Source organism: Aegilops tauschii, chromosome 2 (genome assembly GCF_002575655.3).
Source record: "Aegilops tauschii subsp. strangulata cultivar AL8/78 chromosome 2, Aet v6.0, whole genome shotgun sequence".
NCBI classification, from domain to species: Eukaryota; Viridiplantae; Streptophyta; class Magnoliopsida; order Poales; family Poaceae; genus Aegilops; species Aegilops tauschii.
Genome location: NC_053036.3, coordinates 93,187,224 through 93,208,988, shown reverse-complemented (window position 1 = coordinate 93,208,988; position 21,765 = coordinate 93,187,224). Strand labels below are relative to the sequence as shown.

The 21,765-nt window shown below is 45.6% G+C and overlaps 2 protein-coding genes across 28 annotated transcripts; both read right to left on the bottom strand.

The window, feature by feature from the left end:
* Window positions 1–1,389: 1,389 nt before the first annotated feature.
* LOC109731848 (uncharacterized) lies at window positions 1,390–19,822 on the bottom strand. Of its 27 annotated transcripts, none has more exons than XM_073508070.1 (13): window positions 17,242–19,822; window positions 16,763–17,140; window positions 13,656–16,261; window positions 11,727–12,028; window positions 5,639–5,765; window positions 4,983–5,049; window positions 4,493–4,543; window positions 4,045–4,136; window positions 3,872–3,962; window positions 3,213–3,353; window positions 2,953–3,136; window positions 2,133–2,315; window positions 1,390–1,622 (listed from the first exon to the last, which is right to left on the bottom strand). In XM_073508070.1, the coding sequence occupies exon 1, from the start codon at window positions 19,722–19,724 to the stop codon at window positions 17,373–17,375; it is 2,352 nt and encodes a 783-aa protein (XP_073364171.1). In that variant the 5' UTR covers window positions 19,725–19,822; the 3' UTR covers window positions 1,390–1,622; window positions 2,133–2,315; window positions 2,953–3,136; window positions 3,213–3,353; window positions 3,872–3,962; window positions 4,045–4,136; window positions 4,493–4,543; window positions 4,983–5,049; window positions 5,639–5,765; window positions 11,727–12,028; window positions 13,656–16,261; window positions 16,763–17,140; window positions 17,242–17,372. The 27 variants fall into 27 exon arrangements, with proteins under 27 accessions (XP_073364171.1, XP_073364175.1, XP_073364173.1 ...); XM_073508074.1 differs by having other exon boundaries at window positions 3,213–3,327; XM_073508072.1 differs by lacking the exon at window positions 4,983–5,049 and having other exon boundaries at window positions 11,727–11,804; window positions 11,932–12,028.
* LOC141040778 (histidine--tRNA ligase, cytoplasmic-like) lies at window positions 2,945–4,100 on the bottom strand. Its single transcript, XM_073506897.1, has 3 exons — window positions 4,045–4,100; window positions 3,213–3,327; window positions 2,945–3,136 (listed from the first exon to the last, which is right to left on the bottom strand). Exons 1-3 carry the CDS (start codon window positions 4,098–4,100, stop codon window positions 2,945–2,947), a joined length of 363 nt encoding a protein of 120 aa, XP_073362998.1.
* Window positions 19,823–21,765: the final 1,943 nt, after the last annotated feature.

The window sequence follows — 21,765 nt, the reverse complement described above, 5'->3', positions numbered from 1 at the left end:
GTTTGTACTAAAGTTAGTACAAAGTTGAGACACTTATTATGGGACTGAGGGAGTAGCAGCTAGCGGATGATTCATCTCGCACTGCTGCCTCACGTAATACTCCTTCAGCAATGGCAACTTTAATAATACTTCCTAAATAAATATAAGAGCGTTCAGATCACTACTTTATAGTTAGCTAAATGCTCTTATATTTCTGTACGGAGGGAATACAATTTAGCGTTTAATTTTTGCCTTTTTCTTGAGCAATGGCAACTGGAGTGGTAATTGAGTTCAGTTTTGTTGCTTACTAGATCGGAAGCGCGCCTTAGCGCGCGTTGCTTAGCTCAACACAGCGACCGTGCGTCTAAGACTTCAATATAACAAAGCGTTTTAGTACATCCAAAGGAAACTGGAATAGCCACCGCACAAACACTACAAAGATATATTAAGAGCTTAAAAGAAAACATTCTCTGTTACCAAAGGGAATTAAAGTAGTTGCTCAGAATGGATTAGAGCAGTACAACAAAAGTATGGCAAACAAGACATATTTAGTCATTACCACAAAATGGCACAAAGTGCATGTCTAAGAAGTGATTCAATAATCCAACGTCTGGTATTTATCAGGGAAGGATGTAATCCAATACAAATCATCAAAGTACAGTACAAAGTAGGATATGGTTCAATAAAAACCATCAATATTTAATATGAAGCATAATATCTATATTAGTATTCAGGAGTGGTCCAGTAGATTTAGTATAAGACATCAAGATTTACGATATAACACAAGCCAGGCAAATAACTGGTTTGCATACAATTCAGTACAAAGCATTAAGATTCATGACATAGGAAGGGCAACTTGCCGCGCGTGACCTGTCCCAAGTCATGTTCCTGCTAGGACAATGCATGTAATGGCCGAGTGTCTCGGAATTTGCAAATTCAAAGGACAGTACGACACACTTAACGCAAACCAAGGCAAGAGTCAAGTAGTCACCCATATCCATAATTCTCTGAGGTCCATTCAACACATGAATCAGTTTCTTCACGCAATCAATCAGGAATATCGATTATGGAAGCACACAAGTCAAGTTTGTAAAATGCCGAATTCACCTGCAGATAGGGGGGCAATCCCATATAGACCATTCAAGACAGGATCAAGGTAGTCCATAAATATCAAAAGTACTACCCTATGTACACACAGTGTACAAATCCACCTAAGAATTTTCTTTTCAATACCCTTGATCTTGATAAGAAAACCATAGTCTGGAACATAAATAAAAGAGCATTACCGGTAAGAAAAAGCCACCACGGACAAATCTTAAGATCCTCATAAAGCATCATTGAAATTATAACCTGGAGTTAACCAAAATCATGGCATCACTGAAAGTATATATGTACCCAAAATCCAATTATCCATGTGAAATCTCAGAGAATCAACCCTCAATCCTAAAAAAATTGTTTTTGTTCATTTTTTAATTCCAATATGACAAAATCTACACAGAATGACCATAGTCATGGAATAGAACTATTATATAGCTATCTTATACACAGAATGACCGGAAGATGTCCAATAGATCATGCAGTCCTCGACCTCCCAGCTTCTCAGGATCATTCATAACCTCATAAGCCTGAGCTAACTTCTTGAACTGACACATGACATACTGTTAGTTAGCCAGCTCAACCATAAAACAATGTTTTAAACAAACTTGGTAACCGCCTAAAGAGTACTCACTACCCAGCAAAGCTTGACCGACCCAAGCATGTCATTTTTAGTTCAGCTAGGTTGATATATGGCAATGGGCAAATAAGTTGTTTGCCTAGTATGCATCAGTATTCAGCAGTCAACTTTTTCTGCAACACTAAAGAAACTGGACTTGTAATAAAATTTGCGCACCACCGAGGATCAATGCATTTTTTTTAAATATCAATTTAGAAACCAAACGCATTACCAGAAAGATATAAACATATGGTTGAATATAAATATATAATAGAGCAACAAAGAAATTTGCTGCTGGGATTGAGCCGAACTAATGTTGGCTGTTGCTACACCCTGCTGCCATTCATACAATTTATTTGCAAGTAGCAAGCAGCCAAACACACGCATAACACTTTAGCAGAGCAAGCAAAAGGTCGAGAAAAAAGAACGGAGAGGCTACCTGCAGGCTGCGGCAGCTGGAGCATGGAGGCGGCTGTCGGCGTGCGTGAGTTTTCACAACATCAGAGCAGTGCCGAGAAGATCCTGGTTGAGGCGGAACAAACCCGGCGACAGACGCCAAATACTGAAAGCCTACAAAGCCATTGGCCATACAAAGGTGGCCACATTTCAAGTTCGCCTTGACCTGAACATCAGAAATCACAAAAATCAGATAAATAGCACGGAAAGGTGCTCTGAACCCAAATCTTTTCTTCATAAACATGGAGAAACATTAGTGAACGGAACAATCTTACGTCATATAAAATAAATAAATTAAGATGTTATAAGAAACTAAGAAAGAAACCAGATAAAAGCGCTATAAAGTGCAGCAGGCTAACAAAATTTAGTCTAGAATATATGCTAGCAAATCAATAACCGTACAAAAAATACCGTGCGCCAACAAAGCTTCGGCTCTGGATCGGGTAGCTAATACGCCATCTCTACTGAGTTTGGAACTCACAACAAGCACTTGACATATAGGCAACAATTCCAACAATTTGTGATCATGTGTATAAATCGAGGAGCCACACTGTCTTGTGTACACATCCTTGAATTATTCGGTCATGCAATACTTTTTTAATACTAAGAATAAAATGCATTTCGACCCCGTCCTAGTTCTCAATCATTTCGTGGCACCGGGTGTGGCTCCTCATCATCAGCAAAATGAACGCACGGAGAAACCAAGAACAATGCATTGCCTAGTACACACGCGCTCTACATTTAAGATTTCCTCTCTAAGGGTTAGATAATCTCTGCTTCAACACCTGGACGAAATCACTCACCGACCAGCACCATCCACGGAATGCCTGTCTGAGTCACATACTTTATGTGGTCCAGCTCCCTGGTGGTGAGCTTGAACTCTGCCTTTATCCCAGCACTCCATAACTCATTCGCAAGCTCGGCGGCCAATATAAGGTCCTTCCCTAGAATCGACACCAAAACCTCTGTCACGCTAGCCCGGATAACCTGCGATTCGAGGGCCAAGATCAGTTCTGCTACATTGCCGCAACAACGACATAATGACACAACATTGAGAAAATACCTGGTTATTTTCTTTCTCATGTTGCTCAATGATTGCGAAAACTCTTTCTATTCCAAGATCAACGCCAACAGTGGGGACTTGCTTGTTACTGAACATGCCGACAAGTTTGTCGTACCTGCCACCAACAGTAATAAAACCAAACTATTGCAAAAAAATTATGAGCGCGGCAATCGACAAAAGGTTGTTCGCTTAGTTAAAGAAGGTACTTTCCATATTTAAACACAATGAAGAAAATTCAGATATATAGCAATGTACAGTAAGTCACTTATTTTGGGACGGAGAGAGTACATGAGAAAAAAGAAATGTAAAATATGCTCTGAGATCTCAGTATCAAATGGGTCAAGCAGTGGGTCTTACAAAGGTGATTGATTGAAAGAACTGGAAATATAAAACAAAGCATAATTAAAGTTTTCAGATATAAATCAATGTACAGTAAACCAATTGTAGTGCTACATCAGACAAAAGGTAATTCAGATGATAAATAAGATGGTACATATAAAAGACCAGTATATCAAGCAATGATTCTTAAAATGGTGATTAATAGAAAGCACTGGCAATACAGAATGATGCCCAGTATATAGGAATATGATTACAAAAAAATGACTGAAGCAAGAACACAGGTAACAAGTGAGGTGCAGATGTGAATGAAGATTCCAAACCTGTGTGACGCCCTTGAATATAGCTTCATATATCACATTAGTATATCAACTTCAAGTCTTCACCATATTTGCCCATCAAGGTTACACGTGCCTACATCACAAGCCAAACAAACCACAAACATGAACATCTAGCTCACAATCGCATACACCTGAACAAATAATGCCTTGCTAACCTTCCAATGAAGTGGTCAACGGCTAGGAGGTGGATCCATGCGGAAGCGACAGTCATCTCGCTCACAAACACTCACCAGCTAAAGTAAAAGCCCTACAGTACCAAGAAGTAGAATCATGTCACATCTAAAAACAACAGCTCCAACAATCTGCAAGTAAAACAAAGAATTACACACACTTTGGTAGAAATGCAACATATGTTGTTTGCCTTAAGTGAAGAAAGTTTAATTTATTAAAATAACAACATGTTTCACTGAGCCCAGAGTAAGAACTATGAATTATATCACATTGTCCAAAACACCACAGTTGGTATAGGTAAATTTCAAAACATCATCGCATATAGTATTAATTGGCAATGAACGATTTCTTCATATAATCTGTAAGAAAATGTGAAAACAGCACATAGATAGAAACAATGAAGTTGAGATGAAGGTACCAAAAAAGGCATACCTAATGTGCGTAAGTAAGTTCCATTGAACCAGAAAGAGTATAACAAGTTCACTGCACGACAGAAAACACATGTGTTACGAATACTTCAATCTCCTTAGTATTGCCATATAAAAAGAGTAACAGTAGTGTGCCCACATAAAGCCAAAGCTAAGATATCTGGAAAAGGCCGAGTTGAGTAGAACAAAACGTGAAACTCGATTGCAGCTCGTATCACAAAGAATGCTTCAAGCGACCATACTTAATTTTGAACTGCTTGTCAAAATTGAGTCAAGCAAACCATGATACCGCCACAGATAGGGCGACAACTCAAGCTCTTGTTATACAAAAGAAATCAAACAACTGGATTCAATGATCCTTGATGATACATTGCACTTAAATTTCTGCAGAAGTCTGGAAAGGCAACTAAGTTCTGCTATGTATGGTTAGAACAAAGTCGCTCTGAGGAATTTGAATGGTCATATTTATGAATGTTCCCAAGGTAAGTTTTTACATCAGTTTATTATGTCGAAAGAGAGGTGGGGCGCTGGCCAGCATCCTCTTCCAGCTCAGTGCAATACCTACAAACAGTGTACCCCTTTAGAAATAATGAACCATTACAAATGCAGCCCCAATAAAAACAGAATCATCTTCTGATAACTAAATGTGCACCTTGGCACACCCTAGTCAGGTTAGTGGAAGGTTGGGGCGATAAAAATACACGTATGAACAAACATTAAATACTGAAGATGACAAAAACAGGGAAAGATAGAACGAACAAACATAGAATGCATTTTTTTCATTTCCTAAAACAACCAATCTAAATGAAATATTAAGCAAATCTCTGGAATGAAATTTAGAACCAAGATGTCCTGACATAACAGAAGGTCAAACTTAGGCCTTTTATGAAATAATAACTACATGCAAATATCAAACAGACAATATATCATTACCCTCCTCTATATCTTAAGAAGAAAGAGCAGATTGTATGCTTAAGTTGGAACTGAAACTGTATGCTCAATATTTCTGAAATGGCACACTCAATATGTGCCTAATCATATCTATCAAATGTCTTTGTCAAAGAAACAGGGTAAGTACTAAGTACTCGAACAGAATAGGAAAAAGGCAAGGTATCGTGATGGTACTACTCCATAAAGCAAGTTTCAATACCCTAATATCACTTCCGTAGCGGCGTGGACCAAAAAGGAAGAGGGGCCTCTTCCTCCTCGACACCTCCTCCCGTCTTCTCGCTCAACTCCGACGTGCTCAGGAGTTGGGTTCTGTAGCAGCAACGGATCTGGCAGAGGTGTCCACGGGAAAGGGTATCAGCAACATCAAAAATAATAATTATGCATCACGAAGTGGGCTTAACTCTGGAGGAGCATGGTATTGGTGGTTGGCGCCATAGAATGATTGTGCAAGTTTTGCAACAAACACACCCATGGGTGACTTATAAACTGCATAACCAACTAACCAAATTGAATCATCCAACCGGTCAAAGTTCTTCCAATAAATCACACTAAAATTTATGTTGCCTTATCATCTTGTCAGTCTGACACTTATATTTTTTTCGTTAGGTGAAATTTTAACATCCTATAATCCTTCACTAAGTTGCTCTTCAATAAATACTAAAACTAATTCCACAAAATTCCTAAGCGGTAGAAATACTACTTGTATGTGCTCTGAATAAATGTCAATGTTAGGAATAAGCAACTTGTATTCCCATGAGGCCATAGGCCGATATATATACATGTACAGGTGTGGAACATATGCAGGAAACCCCTTATACAACGGGGTAAATATAAAGGGGTACATGACCTATATTATAACTCTAACACCCCCCCTCAAACTCATGGTGGAGGAACAACACTGAGTTTGGAGAGATAAAAGCCATGTTGCGCTTTAGTCTGGGCCTTCGTCAGGAAATCCGCCAACTGTAACTCGGAAGGCACATACTGAAGAGCAATAACCTGATCCTGCACAGCAGCGCGCACATAAAAAGCATCAACACCAATATGCTTGGTGAGCTCATGCTTCACAGGATCGCGCGCAATGCTAATAGCACCTGTACTGTCAGATAAGAGCATAGTCGGTGTAGTGACAGAAACACCAAAATCCTGAAGTAACCACCGTAACCAAGTCACCTCTGCCGTCAAAAGAGCCATAGCTCGCAACTCAGCCTCAGCACTCGAACGGGAAACTGCAATCTGTTTCTTCGTCTTCCAGGCAATGAGAGAACCGCCAAGAAAAACACAGTAAGCAGAAAGTGAACGGCGATCAGAAGGATCACTAGCCCACGTAGCATCCGCATAGGCTTGAAGCTGTAAAGAACTGGAGCTAGGAAAGAAGAGACGGTGAGAGATCGTGCCCCGAAGATATCGGAGAACACGAAGGAGATGACTATAATGAACCGATGTGGGAGCAGAGACAAACTGACTCAGAATATGAACCGGATAAGAGATGTCCGGACGAGTGACAGCTAGATAGACAAGACTGCCAACGAGATGACGATAACGCGTCGGGTCAGGGAGAGGATCACCATCAGTAGCACGAAGGTGAACATTGAGCTCCATAGGAGTCTCAACAGTGCGCTCGTCAGAAAGAGCAGCACGAGCAAGAAGATCCTGAATATACTTTTCCTGGGATATAAAAAAGCCATCAGAGGTAGAAGAGACTTCAATCCCAAGAAAGTAGCGAAGAGGTCCAAGATCAGACATAAGAAACTGCTCACTAAGACGGGCCTTTACAAAGGCAATATACTCGGGGTCATCCCCAGTGATGACCATATCATCAACATAGAGAAGAAGAAGAGTCCGGCCACAAGGAGAAAGGTGAATAAACAATGCGGGATCATGAGCACTTGCTGAAAAACCAGCAGTAGTGACCACAGAAGCAAAACGCTCAAACCAGGCGCGAGGGGCTTGCTTAAGGCCATAGAGAGAGCGACGAAGACGACACACCATGCCATCAGGAACAGAATACCCAGGTGGTGGCTGCATGTATACCTCCTCACGCAGCTCACCATTAAGAAAGGCATTCTTAACATCAAGCTGAGATATAGTCCAGTGGCGTGCAGAGGCAACAGCAAGAAGTGTACGAATAGTGGTCATATGGGCCACAGGAGCAAACGTCTCGTCATAATCACGACCATGCTCCTGTTGAAAACCACGAGCCACGAGACGAGCTTTGTGACGCTCAAGAGAACCATCGGAGCGAGTCTTAACCTTGTAGACCCACTTACAAGTGATGGGACGGACTCCGGGAGGAAGAGAAACAAGATCCCAGGTACCAGTGCGTTCAAGAGCAGCAATCTCCTCTGCCATCGCAAACTGCCATTCAGGATGAACAACAGCCTGACGGTAAGAAGTCGGCTCAAGAACAGCAGCACCAGCAATGGGAAATCCAAAGCGATCAATAGGCGGACGAGGACGAGAACGCAAGCCATAAGTAGGCTGAGAGGAAGAGGACGACTCATCCAAGGAAGCATCCACAGGTCGTGAACGACGAGTGTAATGCTGAGGAAGAGATGGAACAAGAGAAGGAGGAATCACCAAGGTAGAATCAGGGGGTGGCGACGAAGAAGTCACCGGAGATGAAGGTGTAGAATCCGGTGTCATGCTAGGTGAGGAGACCGGGGAAGATGGTGGCGGCGAATCGACGAGGGGTGGAGAAGCTGAGGGAGTGGAACGAATAGGCACAGGCGCGACGGGAGTGATAGGGGAGTCAGGAAAAGTGAGGAAAGAGATATCCTCTACTGAAAAAAACGAGGAAGATGGGCGTGGGTAAAAAGGACGAGACTCATCAAAAGTCACGTCTCGAGAGATACGCATCCGACGACCGACAGGATCCCAACAACGATAGCCCTTATGCTCATCACTGTAGCCTAAGAAGACACACTCAACAGACTGAGCGGTCAGTTTGGTGCGTTCGCGAGGGGCAAGAACATAGCAAACACAACCAAACAAGCGGAGCATCGAATAATCGGGAGAACGATCAAACAGACGCTCAAAAGGAACACCACCCTGCAAAGCAGCAGATGGTTGAAGGTTGATGAGATAGACGGAAGTGGAGATAGCCTCGGCCAAAAATGAGGCGGAAGAGAGGCGGCGATCATCATAGCACGAGCCGACTCAAGAAGGTGACGATGCTTGCGCTCAGACACGCCATTCTGAGCATGAGCACCAGGACAAGAGAACTGGGCAAGAGTATCCTGCTCAGCAAGGACACCACGCAACATCTTAGAGATATACTCACCAGCGGAGTCAGCACGAAAAACACGAATGGGTGAAGAGAACTGAGTATGAACCATGGCAGCAAAACGCTTATAAATAGACAACACCTCACTACGTGAAGTCATGAAATAAAGCCATGTGTAACGAGAAAAATCATCGATGAAAATAATATAGTATTTATGACCACCTTTCAAAGCGAAAGGAGCCGGACCCCATACATCAGAATGGACTAAATCGAAAGGATGCTTAGACACTGACTCACTATGGGAATATGGTAACTGAATCTGCTTGCCAAGACGACAACCCTGACACTCTAAAGAGACATCTCCTGAGACAGACCCCAGAAGACCTCGACGAACTAAAGACGATAACCGAGAACCACACAGATGACCAAGTCGATGATGCCACTGCTTGAAGGAACCAGTAACAGAGGCGACAGCAGCGGAGGGACTGGTGATGGTGGTGGCAGCGGAAGGAACATGAAGCCAGTCCAACTCCCAAAGACCCTGAGAATCACGGCGGCGAGGGCCAGCCCCAACCAGAGTGTGCGTGCGACGATCCTGGACAGAACAAGAGTCAACATCAAGGATGACACGACAACCAGAATCAGTAAGTTGACCGGCAGAAAACAGATTCATGGTAAGGCGAGGAACATGAGCAACATCAGGAACAGAATAAGAAGGAGTGGAAAGATGGCCTCTACTAGCAACAGAAAGTGGAGTACCATCAGCAGTGAAGACATGAACAGGAGAATCCAGCGAGCGAAGAGAGGACAAAGCGGAAGAATGAGAAGACATATGAAAAGAAGCTCCAGAGTCCAGAACCCATGGGAATGTACCTGACTGTGTAGAGTGCGGGTGCTCAGTGCGGGAAGCATCAGTCACAGAACCAGCAGTACCCGTCGAGGAAGAACCTGAAGCCGCGAGCAGACGCTTAAGTCTCAGAATATCCTGCTCAGTCAAAGCAATGGCTGAAGCTTGCGAGGGAGATGACGAAGTCCCTGATGATCGCGCCTTGCGCAGGTGTTTCCGCTTGGTGTAGCACTGGGACTCAATATGACCATCATTGTTGCAGTAGTCACAATGTGAACGGGGGCGACCTGAGCCTCCAGAAGGAGTGGGCAAGAGCGGCGGAGCACTCGAGCGAGAATGGGGCGGTGCAGCAGGTGGAGTGGAAGAAACCCGAGTAGCGAGCACAGAGGGAACCTCCAGCAAACCAGCACCACGTAGGCGAGTCTCCTCAGCACGAATCTCTGAAAGCGCCTCCATGAGAGAAATACGGCCACGAGCAAGCAACTGAGCACGCCGGGGCTCAAACTCCTTACGGAGCCGAGACAGGAACTCGTAGACAGGATGAAACTCCAAATCGGCCTGGACAGCCTGGCAGCAGGGGCAAGTACGACAACCAGCACTGCGGAGAGAATCAAGCTGGCGCCAGATGGCAGAACTCTGTGCATAAAAGTCATCAACAGTAGAGTCACCCTGCTGAAGAGCATGCTCCTGACGAACCACAGAAAGGTATAAGGCATCACCAGAGGGCTCATAGCGCTGACGAAGACAGGTCCACATCTGGAAGACAATAGGAAGACCCAGAAACTCAGAAGCAAACTGAGGCAGAACACTAGCAGTGAGAACAGCTGCAGCACGAGCATCATCATCAAGCCACTGGGTGTAAACAGACAAAGCACCATGATACGTCTGAAGAGCCTCCTCATAAGCCAAAGCCCTCTCATCATAGGCACGATCAGCAGCCTCATCAGCAATCTTAGCCGCATCCTTGGCGGCCTGATTAGCATCCGTAGGAAGAACCAGGGGAGTCGGCGGAGTAGGGGCCACCGGAGGAACCGGACGTGGCGGACAGCAGACCTCGCCAGAAAGAACGCCCCAGAGACGGATGCCACGCATGTGAATGCGCATGAAGCCAGCGAACTCGGTGTAGTTAGTACCATCGAAGATCACCGGACAGCGAGGGACAACAACATAGCCCGATGCAGCAGACATTTTTTTTTGAAGAGACCCGACAGCAGGCGGAAGACCACGGGAGACCACGGGAGCAGAGTCCTGGCGGGAGGGGCGGATGACCGCGAGTCCTGGCGGGAGCTGGCGGGCGGAAGCGGCGCCTGAGAGCTGGAGCGGCGGGAGCGACCGCGGAGTCTGGCGGACGGCAGGAGCTGGCGAGCGGGAGCGGCGCCTGAGAGCGGGAGCGGCGCGGCGGAAGCAACCGCGAGTCCTGGCACCTGGCGGCGGCGGGAGCGGGTCGCCGAGACGAGCGGGATCGAGGCGGGAGACCGAGGCCGGCGGCTGGACTGGCGGGAGTCCAGAGGAAGCTGCACACGGCGCGTGACGAGGAGGCCTGCGGGCGAGGATGCTTCGGCCGGATCGGAGCAGGGCAGCCGTCACGACGGGATCGAGCACGAGTTGCGGCGTGCGAAAAAGAAACCCTAGAGCTCTAATACCATGTTAGGAATAAGCAACTTGTATTCCCATGAGGCCATATGCCGATATATATACATGTACAGATGTGGAACATATGCAGGAAACCCCTTATACAACGGGATAAATATAAAGGGGTACATGACCTATATTATAACTCTAACAGTCAACAACTCCTCTCTCAGGCTCAATCAACTCATATGCATGTTTTTTTCTTCTCATAGTCAGATGAATACTTCCCAAATACAATCTTGCCAAATTAATAGCAATCTTGATAATTAGAACACAAATATATGATACAAGATGATAAAAATTAAGAACTCAGCTAGTTAAATAAAAAAGTTTAGGAAAGGCATGAAACAAATGCACCTGGTTGGCTAGGAAATTAGAAATTGCAAGCTTTTGCTGCAGCTTACAAGTCATGAGCAGAAAATTTAGTTTCCCTTTCCTAATCCCAATCAATAGAAGAAACTGAAGTTCAAGAAAGAGATACGTAATGAGGATTAACTTCCGAAGCGAAACATCTAACAAGACTACAAACAGATGGGATTTGAGTTCACGAGGAGGTTCATGGAATCGAGAAAATCCCATTACCTTCCTGCACTAATCACACCCAGCAGCCGAAAATCGCAATTAGACGGCGTGGACAAGGCGCCGTTGACCTTGGCATGGCTGGTTCGTTGCCAATTGGGGAAGAGAAACCAAAGAAGATAACGCGCATGCAGCAAGCCAAGAATTAGTCGATCTGTTACCATTTCTTTCCTTTTTCAGAATCAGTCGATCTGCTACATGGGCTAACCATCAAGTACGTATAGAGGAAACAAGCCATCGGGTGCCCGGGACGGCCGCCCCCCTGCCCTGGTCCCTCTGCTCCATACGCTCAACCTCGCCACAATCTGCGCCATCAACAACACCAAGTGGTCAGTGCACGAAGATTAACCAAAGAAATTGAGCAGTGAACCAACACAAAATTTGCCTGAGAAGGAAAAGGAGAAGAGGACGATGCAAGGCTGCACCCCATGGCCAGCGGGAAGCGGAGCCGCGCGTGGAGGCGAGAGAGGAGACGGAGAGGAGCCGCCGGAATCCACCGGAGCCGCGCCGGCGAGGAAGCCGATGCCCAGCCTGAAACCCTTGCCACGGCTCAGGGCCGCGAGCGAGCGCGAGAGGCCGTGCGCCGTGGATTTGGCCGGACGAGAGGAAGAGGCAGAGCACCTGCCGTGTGCACGCGAGGACGACGACGTGGATCCGGCAGGCAGGGCGAAGGAGACGGCGGAGCCAAAGCAGCGGCGCTTCCCGGCGTCCGGCCACCAAGCGGGAGGCGGCTGCCCTTGGGCTGCTTCTCGGAGGACTTGCCACGGGAGAGGAACAGGGAGGGGATGGTATCGCGGCTGCGGCTGGTCAGTGGCGGCGGCGGACGGGGAGGATGGCCAGCAGGGCGAGGGGAGGCGGGGAAGAGAGGAGTTTGGAATGGGAGGGGGCGGCGGCGGCTCTCCCTCGAGTGAACAGGAAGAGGGGACGAAGCCGATCGGGGAGAAACCCTATGGGTGTTGCACTTTTATACAACATAGTGAAATTACGAAAATGCCCTCGGCGGGGCACGAGAATTACGTGCGGTGGCACGAGATCTTTACCACGGGATGGTAACTATTCATTGCAACAGTGACACCTATTCGATCCGACGGCCGAGGTCTTCCAAGGACTCGATCCGACGGCCCAGATCCGATCAAGCCACCAGATCCAACGGCCAGAAACCCGAACGGCTGAGAGAGCTCATGTTCTCCCAAGTAACATATATCTGGATATCCTACCAATAGACCCAGTGAGTGAATGCCTGTTGCTCACAGTATGTGAAACAAAGATAAAAAAAGCATGTACTGAAACACAACAAAAGTTGTCGAGTAAAACAATGACCATTGAGTGGCACTGTAAAAAAAAAGGAATCCGAGAAATTAGTAACAGTACAGTGGTATATTCATCGAAAAGAGAATGCAATCAACTGGTAGCATGTCCACTGCAAGAGGGAATTTACACTGCTATGCTTATCATCTATATCATCTAACCTGGTCTAAGCAGAAACCTCCTGAAGTCTTAGGCCACTAAGGATCGCACTTGTAGTTTGATTAGCAGAAGTAAGCTTATATAGCCATATAGGTACACTAGATCATAATGGCACATGGTAAACTGGCAACAGATCAGCAATAACAAATCAGTGCAAAATTTCTGTAAATATATGACTGCAAAAAGCATGAAGGTTAGAAACAAAACTGAGCCATGTGGAATTTAAACACAAAAAGAACCAAAGACTAGAAAACAGAGCACCAGTACTTGTGCTTATGAGGCCGCAGCTGTTATATCAGTTACTGAATTCATGCGTTGACATGATCATCTATTTTGACAACACAGCAATAAAATAAGTACGTATGGTACAAATATATGAGAAAATCTGGAAGGTACAGTATTCCTTGGATAAATGCATAAATACGTTACGCTAGTAGGATGGTTCATGGTAAATTGGCAACAGACCAGCGATAACATCTCATACCGCTGCCTCCTCGACCAACTGGCAGGCACAAAGATGAGCAGGGAGAGGGAGTGATGCAGCGGCAGCCTCAGCAGCAGAGGCGGGGCTCGCCACCAGGGGCGGCGCAGAGGAGGGCAGGCTCGTGTCGCCAGGGGGCGGTCAAACTCAAAACCCTGTCCAAGTGAACTCGTTGAATGTTAGACGTTAAGCAAAGATTGCAACAACTCAGGTTCAAAAATAATAATAAAGATTGCAACAACTGCAGCATTGTTATAGCCTATAGGTCAGCGTGATCGCCTCAAGGATCATGTTCACACTGAACTCATTCTCCATCTCAGCATGTCTGCACACATCTGCATCGCGTTAACAGCGTCAAACTTCATGTCCTTAGAAAAACTGCATGGCACATCGTATGGCAAGTTTCAGATCATGGCACTTCACAACGTTATACAAATTGTGCAAGGCAAAAGGGAAAAGAAAAAACTCTGAAGCTATAGGCACGGAAATAGTCAAGATTAACCAACCTGGAGCGCATTCAGAAAAAACTACTGTATTAACAAATAGCTTTAACATATAAAATATTCAATCCACAATATTCACAGTATTTTGCAGATCAAAAGGACTTGAAAGATTCAATCACATCGATCACTATGGGAACACCCCAATAGAGCATTCCTTACAAGACCAAAAGAGAGGGAACCTGATGGTCGCGGCCTCTCGATAGGAGAAAATATCGGGTGCTCCAGCCTTTCAGGTGATACGCTGCTACGGGGCCTTTAGGTGCGTCAGATATGCATGAAGGGGCAGGATCAGTTGACCAATCAATTTCAATACGCCCCCTTGGTACATTTTCATCCTGCCCCTGGAAACATCACGTCTTTGTAACTTACTCCCCACATCAAATGGATTAGCAAGCATACAGATACATTCAGGCCAGAAATATAATGTATGAATCACCGGCCTCATAGAAACATAATTCTCAATCAAAATTCAAAAAGCGTGAGAGTATTTCACAGCCAATTCTCAATCAAAAGAGTATGAGAGTATTTCACAGCCAATCAAAGTAGCTTTCGTGACTCCGGAAAGGTAAGCAACAAAATACAAACTCACTGGAGACAACATGTGCGTGGATGGGTTTTGCAAAATCCCCTTTCACCAACAGGTGCTTGACTAAAACAAACAAATACAGGCACTTTCGAGACAACCAACAAGCACTGTTTAATTTCTCTGAAGTTCTAGAACACTTGAACAAACAACATCGTCTCCTCGTGCTCCAGAAGTGAAATTTCAAAGAAGAGCAGACCACTTAGCACTTCTTTGGAACTGAGTGGCCATTCTAGAGTACACTATTGTATGAAATGTTTAGCGAAACAAAGGTAAACTATTAATCGATGTTCGGCCATCACTGTCAAATTGACGACGCGTTGAGAGTACTGTCCAGGCGTAGAATTCTTGGCTGATCCTATGCTCATCAATATCTCAAAACCACAGTTCTTGGCTGGAACCAAGTGATAGAGGTGAGAGGTTCAAAACAGTAATCAAAATAATCAGGATTATATGCTCAGGAGATGGTGCACAGAAGATGACCATTGATGCATCATTATATAACACTATTTTTTCGACAGAGTGGCCTGGGCTTTGGCGATTGGGGTTGTTGATGTTGTTTCATACTACCAAGTATTTGACGAGTTGTTGTACTACAGTAAATATTTATTAGATGAAAATAGTAGCTAGGCTTCTTTGGGCAACTCTCTAAAATAATCGGAATCATATGGTCCGTACTATTTTTTAGACAGAGACTGTTTTTCACTTGCAATTTTTCCCAACAAAAGTGCAGATTTCAGGATATATTTCCCAGTGCAAAATCATTAGCGCATCTAGACTTTTGCAGAGACATTCATGGCATGCTTGCAATCAGCAAGGGCTACACTATGGAGCAAAATTTACACAAAAATCTTACACTCTACAAACTAGTTGTTTGGGGCGAACACTATGATGAACTAACAAAATAGAGCTCGACACCTACCATTTGTGCTGCATTTCCGATGAACGGAGCGTGGGCAAGCATGGAGTAAAACTCTGGGCTGGTCGAGAACTACCAATGGCAGCAACATTGTACTTGGAGGGCGAGGATCGAGCTCTGACTGCTGCGACCGGCACAGACAAACATGTTCTTACCGACAGATCGAGCTCAGCTGCCGGATGTGATTCCACGCATGCCCTGGTAAACAGTGAGATGGAGAAACAGACAGAACCAAGGAAGGGACAGGTACGCACTTCTCCCTGAAATACTAAATTACCAAGGGTGTCTTTGTATATTTGCTAGAAGGACATGAGCCTGCTTAATCTTGTTCCTACAGTCCAGATCCAACGCCCCAAACTAACCTGGAGCATGGGAGCATATCCTGGGCCGTATCACCAGATATCCTCTCCTCTCGATAGACCAATTCATCAACCAAAAAAGCATCTTGTTCTTCACTGCCGTACTCTGATTCAAGAACTGAAGGGAATGCCTTTTGCATACTATCCTGTATGCTTTCATCAGTCTTTTTCCCTCCAAAAGGATAATTTACTCCTTGCCAAAAGACACGATGCAAGCAACAAGGTCCTGCGGCAAGAAGAAGCGTTGGGACCGAACTTATAGATTCCATAGCAAGAATAGGAAGTGCATATAGGCTCTCCCAGTAAGCAGCAAAACAGAGGATTACACAACTAAATATGAACATCTAATAACACATGATACTCATCAACGAATGAATTAAGTGCTTTTTTTTCTTCTATTCCATCCTTCTACAATCCCGCAGCTGTCCTACATACATACAAGCCTCCTAATTATATATTGACATTAATTATACTCTTGTTGCTTTTTTTGGCATCTGAATCTACCAATTAAGACACCAATGATGAGGATCATGATGACTATTATGATGTTTATGATGATAGCTAAACAAAAAAGGATTGATCTGGAGCACATATACACATCCATCTGATGCTTTCTTTCATTAATTCTTGACATGCTTCATTTTAGATCCCATATATTTCTTCATTGCTCCCACAAGCTAAAATCGACGGCGGTGGTGGCCAGTGGGGATGATGGAGAAAGACATACCCGTATTATGTAGGCACGCACCAGGTGATGAATAAGAGAGGACGCATGAAATGGACACAATTCCTTGACTGATGTCGAAGATACACACGGATTATATCTGAGCTGAACTAAGGTTCCTGTTGCCCTGCTCCAACAACGCCGCGCTTGCACTATTCAGTGTACCTCTTTAATTTAGAGGCTTCACTTCTCGTTGTATTGCTACTTAATTTGCTTTCTCCATTCATTTGCTTGCTCAAGTTTGAACTGGTTATATATGGTCATGTAATGAACTTGTGTTATTCTCTGGTTTCCTTTCTTTTCTGCTGGCATTGTGCTCTTTGTTTTCTTCATTAATCTGCTTGTTTAAGCTTGAACTGCTTATCATCATGTGATTGGAGCCTAGGGCCGGAGGAAAGCTTTTGTGAAGTCTATATGCGACATGGACAATATACAAAATCTAAATATTAAGTTGCTCAGACCAAAATGATTAAGCTGCAAACCTGTATTTTAATAATGCAATTTCCTTTCAGCGATACATAAAGGATGGCTCCTGAATTAAGCACTACAGATATATTTGCTCTGTGCCAAAATCCTATCACACTACCGACAAGTGTTGCTATACCAACAACTGCTATCTTTCGACACATTCGATCTGGATAGTCAGATCTTGAACCCCAGCTTCTTGAAATATCCGTGAAGCACTTTCTCTTATAACAGACTTGTCAGCTTCAGCTGATATATGAAGATGAAAAGTGCCTACAATATCAGTGTTTGTCAAGTTCCATAAATGAACATTATGGACTCCAATCACACCATTAATCTTCTTAACATCATCCAGTGCTGCTTCGAAGTCCTTCTCATGGCTCCTTGGAACTCTTTGCAACAAAATTTCAGCAGAATTTCTCAACAATGGAAGGACAGAAGCCACAATCATTATTGAAATGAATACAGAGCAAATGGGATCTGCTATTAGCCATCCCTTGTACTTGATTAGTAGGGTTGAGATCACAACACCGGCGCTTCCCATTGTGTCAGCTAGGACATGTAAGAAGATACCTTCCATGTTATGGTCAATGTGACGCCGGCTTGCCGGCTTGGCATGGTTTCCGGTTTCTCGCAATTCCAGTTCTCCATTACAAGACTGAGATTCTGCACCATGAGAGTGCACATTTATCAGTGGAATCTCTAGAAGTCCTTGCTCACCGTTGATGCTGCTACAATCTTGATGAGCCTGATCTACACCCTGCCGGTGATGTTCCATATGGCCATTGTGACCATGCTTGTGGCTACAGCTATGGTTATGTTGATGATGATTCTCTGCATTGTTACTATCATGTCGGTGATTATGATGATGGCTCTTATTTGTGTCTCCATGATGACCAGAACATGTCTTCTCGTGATCAGCACTCTGATGAACATGGTCATGATGGTGATCTTCATGACCATGATCATGTGAACGGGAATGAGAATGTGAATGGGAGTGAGAGCAGCTACCGCCATGCGCATGATGGTGCTCCTCATGAAAGAAAACCAATCCAATGATATTTACGAAAAGTCCACCAACAGAAACTGCCAAAAGGCTACTTGTTGATATCTCCCGAGGCTCGAGTATCCTCTCAAACGACTCCAACACAATCAGGGCGCCAACAAGCACCAAGAACACTGCATTAACATACCCAGATAGCACCTCGAACCTGCCCCTTCCATAGTTATACAATCCATTTGCAGGCAGCCTCGCAATGTACGACGCATATAGTCCAATTGCCAGAGCAGCACAATCAAACAACATATGGCAAGCGTCAGAGAGCAGCCCAAGGCTATCACTCATGAAACCGCTGGCAAACTCAACAAACATGTAAGCTGTGTTGATCAACAGAAAAGCAGCAATCTTCCTGGACTTGCGTTCACTAAGGATATGCCGGACTGGCCCCATGACTGCCTCATACACCGACTCGTCAGCGCTCCCAAGCTCAACATATCCTGAAGGAGTCAGCTCCCTGCTGGCGATCCACAAGATGAACCCACAAACTAAGAAGCCCGGCAACGACAGCTTTGGGTAGTACACCAGCTCCAGAACAATAGTGCACACAAAGGTCATCGCAAAATTCATGCTTGGTCTGCTGCTACTGCTACTGCTGTCGTAGGCTTGCCGTCGCCCCAAGGCCATGCCAAAGACAGCGGCATTAAGGAGCAGCCACCAGAGCTGGCCAATCGGGACACCATCGCTGGTGTCAGTGCCACCAAGAAAGAAGAGGCCCGCGAGTGCCGGCGCCGAGAGGAAGGTGGCGGCGAGGGCAAAAACGGCCGCACGGGCGTGGCGGCTGCGGGTGACATGTCGCGCAGATACAGAGTGCTCGACCGAGGAGAGGAGGCCGGAAGCAAAGGGGAGCGCGAGAAGAAGCACGGGGTGGGAAGGCGATGCGGCTGCGAGCGAAACGGAGGCGGCAGCGACGGAGATCACGCGGCGGCGGGAGGGACGGTTGAGGGCGCGGGCGAGCAGTGCACCGGCGGAATCTGCGAGGACGATGAGACCGGTGTCGGTGATGAGGTGGAGGGAGGCGAGCCGGAGGAGAAGGGACGCCGCTAGGAGGAGGGCGGGACGGAAGAGGTGGCGGAGCGCCGGGAAGGGGTGGGGCTGGCTCTTGGAGGGGATGAGGAGGATGGCGACGGCGGAGATGATGGCGAGGAGCGGCGGAAGCAGGAAGAGGTGGGGCAGGGAGGGGAGCGCTCGGGCGGCGGGCGCGAGAAGGAAGAGGGAGTGGAGCGCGAGGATGCGCAGGAGCGCGGCGGCGTAGGGAGAAACGGCGCCGGCGGCGGGGAGGCGCGTCTTGGATGGGGTGGGGAGCGGCGTGGTGGGGAAGCGGAAGGAGGGGTGGGCGGCCAGCCGCGGTGGTACGGCCAGGCGGAGGTGGGCAGCGTGTCGGCCGGAGCGGAAGGCGGCCATCGGCGGCGGATCGGGGAAAGCACGGTGAGGGGCGGCCATCGCCGGCGGATCGGATCGGGGAGAGTGTGGTCAGGGGCGGCGGTGGACTACCCGGTCTCCTGTCTTTTTTTGACTTGCTCTCCTTTCAGATGGCCTCACAGCAACTCTACCAAAAGAAACAGCCAATAATTGTCATTTTAGGTCATCTCCAACGCCATACATTAAAAACAAGGGTGCTAAACATTATGTTAAAAAAATATTTGATAACATGATGTGGGCACTCTATGTCATTCAACACCGTGCATCAAATTTTCATGGACTGATCCGCACTTCGTATGTCAAACCAGAAACAAAGTTGGAGGAGGTTAGTGGGTGCCCCTCCCCCCTCTGGAAATCCGTATCCACATCCATCAAGATCGACGTCGCCTCTACACAGTTGAAATATAGACGGGTTTTAGGCCCGTAAAACATTTTTAGAAAAATCTCTAAAAGTCTATGTGGGTGCCATAGGTGATGGAAAGTTTAGTACCATCTTGAAAACGGATGAAGATTTATACCTCATTGAAAAGGTTCTCTTCCACTTGTGAGAGCATGAGAAGAGTGGTTCTCGCGCGCTCCTCCTCCATCGCATGCATCACCCACGCGCGCGTCGTGTTTCGTGATTGAGCCGAACTAAATTAATTACGAGTCATTAAACGACGAGCTACGAATCCGGGACGCGTGGATCGTGAGTTGTTGTCGACTCGGGCATGGGTATAGCCCACGTCTCCCTACCACGACCGCCTATATATTGGAGGCCTCTGGAACCCCGTTCTTCGCGGTCCTGCATCAGGAGAAGGGTGATTAGATTTTCTAAAATGATAAATGTTACACATGTGGCACGAAATAACATTGCCCTGATGTTTTTACAACTAAAATTGTCATCCGGAAAAAAACCCAAGAAAAACTAAAACTTGCCATCAAACAGAAAGTTGTCATGCTTCACAACTAAAGTTGTCATCCTCGGGTAACTAAAATTGCCATCAAAAAACGTCAGGGAATAATTGCTCCGTGCCACACGTGTGGCACTTATCAGGGTCCTAGATTTTTGGGGAGTGTCTCCTACGCGACTACTCGCTGTTGTTTGTCTTCATCTTCTACTTCGACCACGTCCTCGACTTCTCCGACAACATGGGTGAGAACTCTGAAGCCGCCAAAAAGAAGGTTGTCGAGGATGTTGTTGTCTCCGTTGCTACTGTTACAATCACTATAAAACACCAAAAATATTACTTTTGCTGCCGTTACCTTTGTTACCGTTACCACTACTATCATATTACTTTGCTACTAAACACTTTGCTGCAGATACTAAGTTATCCAGGTGTGGTTGAATTGACAACTCAACTGCTAATACTTGAGAATATTCTTTGGCTCCCCTTGTGTCGAATCAATAAATTTGGGTTGAATACTCTACCCTCGAAAACTGTTGCGATCCCCTATACTTGTGGGTTATCAAGACTATTTTCTGGCGCCGTTGCCGGGGAGCATAGCTCTATTCTTTGAGTCACTTGGGATTTATATCTGCTGGTCACTATGAAGAACTTGAAAGATGCTAAGACAACAATTTATCCCTCAACTACGAGGGGAGGTAAGGAACTATCATCTAGCTCTACACTTGATTCACCTTCTGTTTTGAGTAAGCTTGCGACACCTAAACCTGCTTCTGCTATTCGTTCTGATATGTTGCATGTTATTGATGATGCCACTTCTGCTATGCATGATACTTATGATGAAACTACTTCTATGCTTGATACTACTGTGCCACTTGGTGAATTTCTTGATGAACAACTTGCTAGGGTTAGAGAGAATGAAATTATTGATAATATTGATGGAAGTGATGATGAAGACTCTCCCCCTAATAAATATGAATTGCCTGTTGTGCCTGAGGGCTATGTTATGGATGAAGCGATTACTAAAGAAATTTTTGCTTGCAAAGATAGACATGATGTTAAGAAATTATTAGCTAAATGGAAGCAGCAATCTCTTAATGCTAGAATGAAACATGATCCTGCTTTTGCTACTTCACCTATCTGTGTTACTGATAAGGATTATGAATTCTCTGTTG

What these genes read in the sequence shown, in the direction of transcription:
- LOC141040778 (XM_073506897.1), bottom strand. Translation starts at nt 4,100, where the DNA reads ATGACTGTCGCTTCCGCATGGATCCACCTCCTAGCCGTTGACCACTTC. An exon ending in GTTGACCACTTCATTGGAAG is followed by an intron (nt 3,328 to 4,044) that starts GTTAGCAAGGCA and finishes TGTTGGTGGCAG; the next exon opens with GTACGACAAACTTGTCGGCA. An exon ending in ATGAGAAAGAAAATAACCAG is followed by an intron (nt 3,137 to 3,212) that starts GTATTTTCTCAA and finishes CTCGAATCGCAG; the next exon opens with GTTATCCGGGCTAGCGTGAC.
- LOC109731848 (XM_073508056.1), bottom strand. Translation starts at nt 19,724, where the DNA reads ATGGCCGCCCCTCACCGTGCTTTCCCCGATCCGCCGCCGATGGCCGCC.